This window comes from Lampetra fluviatilis, chromosome 2 (assembly GCF_964198595.1).
Source record: "Lampetra fluviatilis chromosome 2, kcLamFluv1.1, whole genome shotgun sequence".
Taxonomy (NCBI): domain Eukaryota; kingdom Metazoa; phylum Chordata; class Hyperoartia; order Petromyzontiformes; family Petromyzontidae; genus Lampetra; species Lampetra fluviatilis.
Window position 1 is genome coordinate 12,537,095 of NC_136276.1, and position 12,187 is coordinate 12,549,281.

The 12,187-nt window shown below is 42.6% G+C and overlaps 1 protein-coding gene across 1 annotated transcript; it reads right to left on the reverse strand.

Moving 5' to 3' along the window:
* Positions 1–614: 614 nt before the first annotated feature.
* On the reverse strand, positions 615–10,584 carry WDR48 (WD repeat domain 48). The gene is made up of 19 exons (XM_078869942.1): positions 10,463–10,584; positions 8,726–8,866; positions 7,677–7,755; positions 7,472–7,554; positions 6,850–6,979; positions 6,595–6,683; positions 6,401–6,502; positions 5,754–5,978; positions 5,435–5,509; positions 5,251–5,350; positions 5,003–5,100; positions 4,816–4,923; positions 4,553–4,649; positions 4,064–4,159; positions 3,635–3,743; positions 2,764–2,851; positions 2,553–2,629; positions 2,218–2,410; positions 615–1,837 (listed from the first exon to the last, which is right to left on the reverse strand). Exons 1-19 carry the CDS (start codon positions 10,508–10,510, stop codon positions 1,742–1,744), a joined length of 2,034 nt encoding a protein of 677 aa, XP_078726068.1. The 5' UTR covers positions 10,511–10,584; the 3' UTR covers positions 615–1,741.
* Positions 10,585–12,187: the final 1,603 nt, after the last annotated feature.

The window sequence follows — 12,187 nt, forward strand, 5'->3', positions numbered from 1 at the left end:
GCACGTGCAATTACATACCCTTGACATGTCACATCAAAAGTAAAAATAGGTACATCAGGAAAGATGATGCTCACCAAGGGTAATCATGTTTTCTGAAAATTGAACTGGGGAAATAAAGGCATAAACAACCATGTAAAATGAAGTTTTCGTGACTGCTTATTACCTATCAGTGGTCGAAATTAAAATTAAGTCCTCGTATGCAACCTTTTTTTACTGCAGCCCATATCACTGCTGTTTACCGTTTGAGGATACATTGTAGTCCTGTATTGTTCCTTGCAATGACACCAAGGCCAAGAGGGGAACACATAGTTCAGAGAATAAACACTAATCAGAAACAGCAAATTCACATTTGAGGAAAGTGGGTTTGGGCAGGACATCTCGAGAAAGGATTATGGCCAATTAATAAGATAGGTGATGGAATGGCAGTCAAAGGAGAGACAGGCCAAGCTGATGACCACTGTGGAGATGGGGTGATCAGATGAGTTCATGTGTAGGAGGGAGATGGAGAGGTATCGCAAGACCACGAGGGCTAGCAATGGGGCAGGGCATGGACAATGCTCACACAACTCCAACATTCAGCAGACATTACCATGCAAAAGGAAATGTATAACAAATATTATGCAGCTGTTTTTAATACAGGCAGTGATGTGCTGCACATTACAAGCATTATCTACATTATCAGCAAGGTACAGTATATTACAGATAATTAAAAAATAAACACAATGTACTTCACAAGAGGTAACCTGTGCAATGTTCAGTCTTATAAGCCATGCTTAAATGCAGGACATATGCTAAGACAGCAGGTGAATTACCTATGTACAGTGACAACTGTTGAATAAAATTCACAAACATGGACCCAACTGACCATGGCTGAAATACGGAAACAAAATTGGACTGAGGGTTTGACGAAAAATTTCTTCAACGCGTCTCAGGTATCAATTGTATAAGGTTGACAAATGTCTATGAAACATTAAAGTGTACACGGATACACACCTACATTTTTCATTTTGATCATTTAAGGGGAAGGTTTTACAAGGGTTTTCAATCTAATCCTGATAAATACTGGCCTACTTTGCAGATAAGAGAGATTCTGTAGGTAAACAGAGGAAAAAATGTTTCATAATTGCCATTCCCAAAAAAGGCAGTAGCACACATTACAAATCTGAAGAAAAAAAATCATACAAAAACCCATATTGCTTCACTTTTAAAACACAAGGGCTGTGGCACTGTATTTTGAAAATGCAAGTATGCATGCACAAATGGACTGGGTAGTTCTTTATGTTGGTCTTAATGTTACTGTGCAGACATCTCAGAGCAATTACCATCAGGACACATGAAACACAACCAAATATGAGGAACTGGCTCTATTTGTGCTCATTATATATCAAGTGCATAATATACATTGCAAAATATAGTTTAAGTCAAATTATAATGGCTAATTTACATTTTGAGGTTGAACTCAATATATATTTTCTGAAAACTGCACTCATAAGTACGGCACTGTTATACATATTTTTCAATGCATATTTCCTTTAATGTACAGTTTAAAATACATCTCTGCACAAACATCAGAGGAAAAGGCCACCCACCTCCCCCACGGATTAAGTGGGTCTACAACGTTTAATCTTCCAACCATGACTAACCAACACGTATTAAGATATGGTTGTTTGGAATGCCTTGTAACAAATAGGTCCTGTCTGTGCCAGCTTTGAGAAGTTTCAAAAGGCTCCTCCAAGGCTGCTCAAGGAAACTTCTGTCGGTAGTGGAGTGTGAGGTCCCCTCCACTCTTCCAGATGAAATGCTTTACTGTCCTGAGATCCATGTTTGGATCAAGGACCTTGCACATAAAACAATCAGAGGCATATGCATGCTATTATTAGTACAATCATTTGTCGCTAGTTACCTTTGAAATAAGGCACATCATGTACTGATACAACACATGTTTTTTTCAATAAATTGCTCATTTGAAATAAAATATAATATAAGATTTTCCACATGGGAAAACATTCAGATGTAAAATGTAGTGTAAATCCAAATGCATATTAGGACTTGCCTTGCACGCTTATGGTACATTAAAAGGACATCACACATATGGTTAAGAAACTTAAAGCCATCAGATTGTTGCATAGTGATGCAAAATGGCTTATTTTCCTTACAACAGCCCCTCAACTGCTTTTAGAAATGCAGTTTTGCAGCTCTACTTCTGTGCAGGCTTACCTGATCTTGGCAGAGGAGCTCGATTTTTTCTTCGGCCAAAGCAGCAATGTCTTCCTCCTTGTCCATCTCCCGAGTCTTGTCATTGTTGGGTGAGTTTGGGGTCTGCGACTCTGTCTCGGCATTGATTATTTTCTCGTAGACGTGCTCCATGACCTTGCGCACCTGAAGCATGTCGCTGGCTGAGAGGCGATCCCTACAGTAAAGGCAGATAATCACAACTTGCGCAGTTGCCCCTTTGGTTCAGGGTCAAAATAAGTTCATTCAACAACCCGAATGCAAATTCTTGTAAAATAACCTTACATTGTAAAAGCAAATTCCCGTCGGATCATACTTACTTCTTTAATGTTTTAGCTCCAGAGTTCGAGTGAGGTTGAAGGTAGAAGGGTATTTTGTTGAATTTTGGCATATTTTTCTGTAAAAGAGGTATAGGCAACATGAATAAAAAACAAAGATAAATTGACAAAATGTTCAACCATTTTCATACACTGTTTTGGAAATGATCAAACTAATTGCAGGAATATGCATTGAACCCAATAGCTTACTTACATCCACAGCCACATCAACCACCCACTGAGGCACAGTCTCATTCAACAGCACAGACTCTGTTTCTCCACCAGCATCTCTGCACAGAAGCCTGAGACAACAATTGACAACTCATAAAGACAATATTAGGCATGCAGACTTTGTACCAGGTAGATACCTGACAATACAATATTTTCCATATAAATCTTAATCTTGTTAAGAATGTACTTGTGACAGATCTGTTGGGTTCCACTTACATCATTGTCGACTTTTTTTGTTGAATTAAAACATTAATTGCAGATAAGCACAATTAAAATCGTCTACCTCTGTAAATCTATATTGCATTCATGCTTCCACACAGGAAATTATCATGGAGGTCTAATGTGTATTAGTAAAGGAAAACGTCAAAAGTCAAACTTGCATAATCAGGAATTTGGGGTAAACCAGGAAGGCTCCTCTTCAGTAAAAGGGAGTACAAGCCAACAATCTCCGCCAGAATACTGTTCTCTGAATACCTCAGCCATCTACGTGCTCTTCGAGTACTCTTATGTTCACATTTATTTTACAAAAAATCTGTCAGAAAATCTCTCCATCTTTCTACATCTCTTGAGCCTTCTACATCCAGTAAAGCTCAGCCTTTCACCTCTGCTTCACGGTGATAAGTGACTCAGTTTAGAATATCATACATTTTTTTACGTCATAAAATTTGTAAACAAAACCGCACAAATTTAGTTAAGCATGAATTAAAAATGTAAGGTGTTAATTACGTGCAAGTGTATTTTAAATGTAATATTGCATGTATCTAGTTGAAGTGTGCCAAACATTCCCCACAAACGGAAAGGCTCTCCTCCCACTTAATCTGGCATCGAGGTTTTTACCGTCGTGTTGTTTTTACCTGAACAGTGTGCGTCCTCCTGCTTCAGTGAATATAACGGGCGTGTGTGGAGGAACTAGAAAGTATCCGTTACCCTTTGTCACCACTCTGTTCTCTGGCTCACCATTAACTGCCAAATGGGGAAAAACAATTATCAACAAAATTCAAAGATACGTTTGAACTTCAAGGTGCTAAAAAGTCCAGCCCTTAAATAACACTATACATATTAAAAACATCCAAAGGCCCCTACCAGAACAGATGGTATGAATGTCACAAAGTTTAAAGAATAAAAGGGCAGTTTACCAAATTAATTTCACTAAAGCCACTGGCTGAATGCCAAAGGAAAGAAAACGAGAAATGTAACCCCTTAAAAGTATTATATGGGTTTTTTTCGTCCGTTTAAAAATCTTCAGTCACCGGGCATTTATTGGCTTTCACAGCAGAAATCACCTTGGCTCATCTCGATGTCATCATCCTCCATTGGCCCCACATGAGTCCGAGGCCAGTGCTCAAGCAGTGCCTGAAGAAGCAGCCCTCCAAAGTTTACTGCAGCAGAGACACACCAGTAGGGGTCAGCATCTCCAATGCCAGTCATCTGCAGATGCTTCAGGAAATATCTAGATACTTGCGGCGTTGACTTTAATATTAGGTTTTGTCAAGTCCATATGTAAATAAACCAAAAATTTTACTCTGTAGGAAATATGCTTTTCACATTTTAATTGATATTGTGTACATTTAAATTGTGTATATAAACACAATACATTAAAAAGACAAAACTAATGTATACATGCCAGTGTGGCTGTTTATTGCTTTAATTGTTCATGATACATTATAATTGTGTTCATAAAAATTCACAGTGCAGTGCAAACATATTTATTATGGACTATGTGGTCAATCTTGTTGCCTTTCTTTTGCACCACCTTGCTAGCTCCCACTTACACTTAGGGTCAGCGCCATCCTGGCTGGCAAAGCCAGCATCCTTAGCAGAGACCCAGGCGGCAAAACAGTCATTTTCCTCCAAGGTAATAGTCAGCATCTGGTAAAACGCCAATGATGGATGTATATGTAGTAAATTGCAATTTAATTCATACGAAATATGCCTACCCAACAGCCATGGTTAAAGTAAAATGTGAGCAGTTTTGCAAATAACAAAGTATGCTAAATGAATTGAGCATTAAAAAAATGATGCTGTTCAATCTCACCCCAATCTTTAGGTCAACTGAGAACCAATTCGGCACATACAGCATCCTAAATCGCTTCTTTATTTCCTCATCAAAATCCATTGTGCCCAAGTCTTCCACTTTACATGCCTATTGGACGAAAGCACATGTCAGCATAGTAATGACACTTTACTGTGACTGTAATGTATCACTCTGTTGAACAACCCACCTTAAGAACATCCCAATATGCTACATGATTGTTGGTGTCCTTTGTCAAGATGTGCCTCTTGTCATTTAGAATGTTGTATTGAATGATGCTTGCACCACCTGCAAATAAGAATCTTTAAGCTCATGTGTCATGCATATTTTAGGCAGGACAAACATTCAATAATACCAGGACAATGATGTATCATAAACAAACGTTGGATGATAACAGTATGAAAGACCACTGAAAATAGACTTATGAAAACGCCTCACCTTTGATTACTTGCTCTGGCTGTGTACATAATGGTGTGATGGAGCCAGCACAGTCATTATCGTAATCTCCCGACATCCGGAAATTGTGACCCTTTAGAGACTGCAATCACAAGAAAAGCAATGGCTTACATCACAAACAAGCCCACAAAAATATTATTATTTACAAAAACATGCAGCTTCTTACCCATTTATTGACGGAAGACTGTGTTGTTGCAACCCAAATAGCTGGAGGAGGATCTGCCGATCTGTCGAGCTCCAACTGTTAAAAATAAACAATAAAAAAATATTATGCACGTGATTACTTATTTTAAACTCCATTTCGTGTAATACAACAGACACAAATATGCGAAATTCAATTAATGTCTTATAAATGAGCATATCATAAACATTATAACAAAACATTATTGAAATAAAAACTACATTCATATTTAAATTACTTAATTGTGGCTGTTTTCAAGGTATAATTGTGCACATATAATGGGTGTGAAAGCCCAGGTCCTAACCTTCAACACAGGTGCCTTCTCCTCGCAGATGAGCACTCGTATGTCGGGGTTGCGCAGGTCAGTACAGTAAACCTTGCGATCACGTCCACCCGAATACACTTGAGTGAAGGTGTCGTTCACCTGCAGTGCCCACACGCCCTCATCGTGCACGCGATACGTCGCGATGCAGCGCTGCTGGCCCAGCGACCACAGCCGGATAGTGCCATCGGAGCTGCCTGATAAGCACTGCAAGGCATATCATCATAATGTAGTAGAGAGATAAACGACGGTACAAGGTTTTAATGAATAAAGACAAAATATATCCATGTAATGGCACTGTGTTATTACTGACATAAATTCCAGGGCGTCCTCCAAAAAGCCTGGTCCCGAATATCGAGTGTGTTTTTGATGGTATCAGATCTTTTAAATTTGGTTTTCCCGCTAATACATTTTTGGGTTGTACTATACCACTCGAAAAAATAAAATACTTTATTCCTTGCATAAATGCAACTCAAATTGAATATAGTTGATAAAAAATGCCATAAATAACAAAACTGCTCTATCATGCAGTTTTCAATAAATGTGTATATTAAAACATGTACATCAATTATCATAACATAAGAGGGTACTTGAATCCTCCAAAACAAGGAACTATTAGATCACTTTACCTGTGTTCCATCTCTGTTCAGTAGTAGTGCCTTGACATTGTCAGTGTGGCCCTTCAGTTTCATAAGCTTTGCACATGTTCGTGGATCCCAGACACGCAAAACCTGTAAATGAATGAAGATTTCTCATGAATAGCAACGTTCATATTTTACAACAGAATAAAAGAATCCAGTTTATATAGTGCACATAAATTAACCTTTTCTGTTGATCCTGATACAATGATGGTTCCCATCTGGTTCATGGCCAAACTATAGATAGAATCTTTGTTTCCGCTTAAAGAAGATGCTGTAAAAAAGTAAATGCCAGAGCCATTTAGAACAAAAAAATAATACACGCAATTAACACACATATACAGGTATTCAACATCCAGCATGGGAGCAGGTAGAAATGAGCATTATTCAAAGAGATGTCACTCTTAACTTGCATTACAATGCATATAGCTCTGACTTACTAGTAACTGTGTTGTTGGAAGCTGTTAAAGCTGTTAATGTGTTCACATCCCAGAGGAAGATCTGCCTGTCCAGACCAGCAGATGCCACTTGCTCTTTATCTTTAGCATAAGCCAGTGCTTTGACATAATCCTGAAAAAAACAATTGCTGAATTAAACGTAGATATGTATTACTCTTGCAAATTAGTTTGTGATCTACGTAATGCATACATGATCCGATTATTCTATTCTGACACATGCAATGACGACTAAGAATAAAACACTAAGTAGATTAATCACTGTATGCAAATATACGCTGCTTCATACTGTTTGGTTCTTTAGGTAAAGTCACGTAGGTATAAAATAAAATAGATCACGACGTTTCGGGCGCAACACAAGCGTCCGTCATCAGGTGGGAAAGCATGGTCTGCTGCTAATGCAGACTGTTTTAAAAGGTTTGAAATGGGTCTAGCCCAAGGGTCATAAAGAAGTGGCTGGGTCTAGTGATGTTAATGTGATGTCGTGATCTATTTTATTTTATACCTACGTGACTTTACCTAAAAAAACAAAGAGTATGGATTCCTGCAGTCACGAAAGCTTCAAATCAAGATAAGCTGCTTTAAAAATATATTGAACATGCAGTACCTTGTGAGTCCTTAAAGTGGACATACAGAAGCCTTTGTGTGCATTCCACACCTTTACAGTTGTGTCTGATGATGCAGATATTACTGTAATAGAACAAAAGGAAATGTGTTATTTAATGTAACTGAAGAAACAATGTTTGTAAAAAGAAATATAAAATAAAAAAACATTCAATAATAGCTTTTATCTATTTAGGCCAGACACTTACATGTTCTTCCATTACAGCAGAGCACAACATCATTGACCCAGTCTGTGTGGTGCTCCATGGAGGCAATGAAGGGATCTTGCTGTGGAAGAAAAATACAAACAAGTTGAGACCCCTTGATGAGCCTCGCACAAGAACAGTGTGAACTAGTTACACACAACCCCCAGTGTAAAACATTCCACGTGAAGTTAAACGCTGATATGATTCAGTTCATTTGGCTTGGTACCAGGCAGCAACTCGCCAAGGTTCAGTGTCACCTGGGGGGGCACAGACATCCCGCTGTCCTCTGATGTCAAGTCCCTGGGATGTAACCTTGGCCCTGCACTGACATTCTTTACACACACATGCGTCTTGCAGGCAGGTGCTATTGTATGCATGAATGTTGAACTTCTTTCGCACCGCTGTTACCAACTCGTCAGCTACGTACAGTACTCCGTTCATTGACTCTTAATGTGGCTAAGACACTAGTCCGCGAATTCATCACCAGTCGTGTGGACGATTGTGTCTTTCAGCCACACCAGCGTCATCCATCTAGTCCACTCCAGTCTGTCCTGAACTTATTCGCACATTTGATAGTGTAGAAGTGGAAATATGACCATATCACACCGACCATCCCACCATGACCTGCACTGGCTGCCAATTAAACACAGTATTAAATACAAGCTATGCACTTCGGTATACAAGCGTCTCCACCAATTCACTGCACGCTGATGGACATGTGTCTGTTAGTACATTCCATTGTTAATCGTCGCCATCTTCATTCAGCAGCTCATGGCGACCTGATCATTCTGCGCACTCGAACAGCAAGTTTTGGATCTCGCGGCTTCGCTTCGGGGTCAGCGGTCTGTCGGCCTGGAGCTCTGCTGCTGGATGTTTGAGACTCTTCAGACATTTAATCAGTTCAGTAGAAAATGAAAGAAAGAACTGTTTAATAGAGCTAACAATGTACATATACTGCACACCCATGATAACCACGGTTATAAGAGTTGCACTTTTATAAATGTACTTACATGGATAAACTGGCCTTAAATGAGTGAAAATGAGCCACTTGCCTTGTGCTGACTGACATTCCATATTCTGACGATGGAGTCCCGCCCAGCTGTAAATAGTCTGTTAAGTGAGTGGTCAAGTTGCAAGGCATTGACGCCACTACGATTATACCGCTCAACTTCATCCCTGATCACATACGATACCTGTACACATGTAAAGAAAACAGAGTGAGCACAGCAAATCAAGGGAGTAACATCAAATTTACCGTGTAACAGGAACCAAATATGATTTAAAAAAAAATATTTACTCAAGTAAAGGATGTATTTTAAAATGTATTTCAACGTTTGTATCTCCGCATGCCTTTGGACACCGTACCAAGCAACACATTTTTCATAAAACTAAATTAATGTAAGTCCTGTTATCTCGACATCTGGATTGTATACATAAGACATGGCTGTATGAAGAGACTGGGTTCTGGAGATGTATCTCTATACTGGGAAAAACAACCCATAATGCTACATGAACACAAACGTAGTCATGAACAGAAGTGAACCTGGGCCTGGATAGACCTGGTCTTGGGTAGACCCGATGCTTGGCATATGGAAAACTTTATTTTGATATCTGAGTAGGCCTAGAACCGAGAAGTACTTTACCCTTCACGAATCAGGGATAGATGTAGTTTAAAGGACCTGTTCCTGTTAATATGGGACATTACCTTGGTTATCATGAGTTCTGCTTCCAACCATAACACCGATTATATGAGTTTACTTCCTGGTTATGGGACCAGCTTTTGCTTCTACCAAGTTCTCTGGAACTTTGGCGCTTGGTTCTGTTTCTATGAAAGTGGATTCATGAGCCATGCACCTAATTCTATGTGTACAGGTCCTCATTCTGAGTCTAGTTTTCTGATTTCAGCGTTTATGGCACCTATATCAGGTTCTGTGGGACCTGATATATATTTTTTCCAATCCAGTTTCTAAGGGACCACGTATAGGTTCTCCTAACTGGTTTAGGACTAGGCATGGGTTCTCTGTGTGCCTGTCAGGAACTGTGGGGTCAACTTGTGCGTGCTTAATAACTCTTTCCCTCGGACAATAATTTTCGGCTCCGAAGACTTCGGGTTTAGGATCGGGATTTGGTTATATGGGACCATATCCTCTGGGTCAAGGAAAGGGGATTGTTTAGTTTTACTTATATGCTCTGGATGATTAGTTTGCCTTTCCTTTACTTTGCACTACTATCGTGTTTATGTATTATTTTGTTGGTGTAACTTTCTTACCCGCCCCTACTAGACACGTGACAACAAAACGCTTTATAGCTCATCGGATTCCTCCAGCATAAATATTCTGATCGATTCTCTGGGGCTAGATTCTATGTCCCCGTGTTGTCTCGGTCGCCGGTCTGCGGTTTTCGGACACGGTGCTGGATGTCCATGTCTAAGAAGGGGTCACCCACCCCGCTTCTCCCTCCGGGGTTAACGCATCGCACCCCGGACCTTGCCGAGGGCTTCCCTCTTGGGGCTGCGGATCCAAGCGACCTCCCCCCCCCCCACCGGGTCGCAACCGGATTGGCCGGCGCAGCGTCACGTGACACTAAACGACCAATGGGCGCCCGACCGCGGTGGGGCGCAGGAGAAGCGGGACTCCGGGCCGCGTTTGACGCCCGCTCCCCCCCTATACCCAGGCCGGCAAGGAGCTTCGCGAGCCGCGCTTAGACCACACCGCGCTCGCTCGCTCGCCCCGCGCTCGCAGCCGCTCGACTCGGCCACTCTCGGAGCCCGCGCCGCCGCCGCAGTTCACCTGAACTTTCCGCCGGGCGGTCGGGTTCTGCCGATGATGCGTCGCCATCTTCCCGTGTTTACGCGCCCTGACGCCACCGCGCACGGAAGTCACGTGGGGGGGGGAGAGGGGTCGATGAGGGGCGGGGCGTGATTCCCCCCCCCCGTCCCCGCCTGTTCCGTCACCACGTGATTGGGGAGGGGCGCGATATTTCCCCCTCCCCCTCCCGTTGTGTGACCACGTGATTTTGTAGGGGCGTGGCGCGATCTCCCCCCCCCCCCGTTCTGTGACCACGTGATTTGGTAGGGGCGGGGCGCGATCTTCCCCCCCGTTCTGTGACCACGTGATTTGGTAGGGGCGGGGTGCGATCTCCCCCCCCCCCGGTTTGTGACCGCGTGGCTGGATAGGGGCGGGGCCTAACTCAAACCCAACGACAACGGTAAGTGGCGGTGACGTCACAAGGGCGCTTGTGACAGGCTTGGTGCACGTTCACAACTAGTGGAGCTCCGGGCGGCTAAAATACGGCAAGTTGGCGCAGTGGGGGGCACGGCTGGTGCATCTGCCAGTTATCCCAGTCAACCCATGGCACCTGGGTCTGTCCCGTGAGGGGCCGTCCATAAATGACGTCACGCACCTGGGGGGGGGGGGTCAAACATTTGTGACGATATGTGACGAGGGGGGGGGGGGTTGAGAAATGTGACGTCACATCAAAATGCGCAACTTTAAATCTAGATTTAACTTTAAATAAATAAAAACAACATTTTCTACTTAATTAAATATACTTTTTAATAAATGTGTTCTCCTACAACATCAGAGTACAGCGCCACATTAAATACGCACTCCAATGACAATAGTTTAAAGTGATTTGAAGCATGTTGTATTTGGGGGGGGGGGCAGAGCTTTGTGACGTCACATTTGAGGGGGGGGGTCTGACTTTTTGTGACGCCGTGTGACGAGTGGGGGGGGGGGCAAAAATCGTCCAAAATCGCGTGACGTCATTTATGTGTTGTCTCCAAGTTCAAGTGTGTGCCTCCGTAGAACCCACTGCATATTTAACAATTCTATATAATACTGGTAGGAACCGCCAGGTTACACCAGCCCACAGGGGATTATTGTGTCCGTCGTGCAGGGAGGGGCTAGATGGGGAGGGAGGGGCTGGTTGGGGAGGGGAGGGTGGGGAGGGGCTGGGTGGGGAGTGTGGGGCTGGGTGGGGATGGGGCTGGGTGGGGAGGGGCTGGTCACCCCGTGGTGCCCTTATAAAACTCAACGTTTAACCTACTCACGCCGGCTTGTGCCCGCCCTCACAGTCGGGCATATTTGCGGAATACACCACGCCGCCGTTGACCCTGGCCATTGACCGAGCAACCCAACGTTCCTACCAGCTCCCTCCGCAGGAATGTGTTATAACAAGTTATGCAAACACTACTTTCTGCCACTTCTTGCTCGTGTACCACATTGACATCTACACCATCTATTTAAGGCAGAAGGACATCTTCACAATTCGGACAACTGCGCGAGGATGCTGGTTGCAACTACCAGCGAAAAGTCGTACGGAACCCAATTGTGGATTGCTCCCAACATCCCGGCGCGCTGAAGCAGTAATACATTGGCAAATTTGTTCACTTGACTTTATTCATTGGTTGTCAGGTGGAAGAGGGTATACGACACACATTTTGCTGACGAGATCTGACCCAAATTCTATTATGAATATTGGTTGCGAAGCCAATGTGCTATTACAGTATACGT

Excerpts from the sequence above, each read along its gene's own strand:
- WDR48 (XM_078869942.1), bottom strand. The coding sequence starts at position 10,510 with ATGGCGACGCATCATCGGCAGAACCCGACCGCCCGGCGGAAAGTTCAG. Across the intron at positions 5,510-5,753 it reads AGAAGGCACCTGTGTTGAAG|TTGGAGCTCGACAGATCGGC; the intron begins GTTAGGACCTGG and ends TATTTTTAACAG. Across the intron at positions 1,838-2,217 it reads AGCTCCTCTGCCAAGATCAG|GTCCTTGATCCAAACATGGA; the intron begins GTAAGCCTGCAC and ends TTTATGTGCAAG.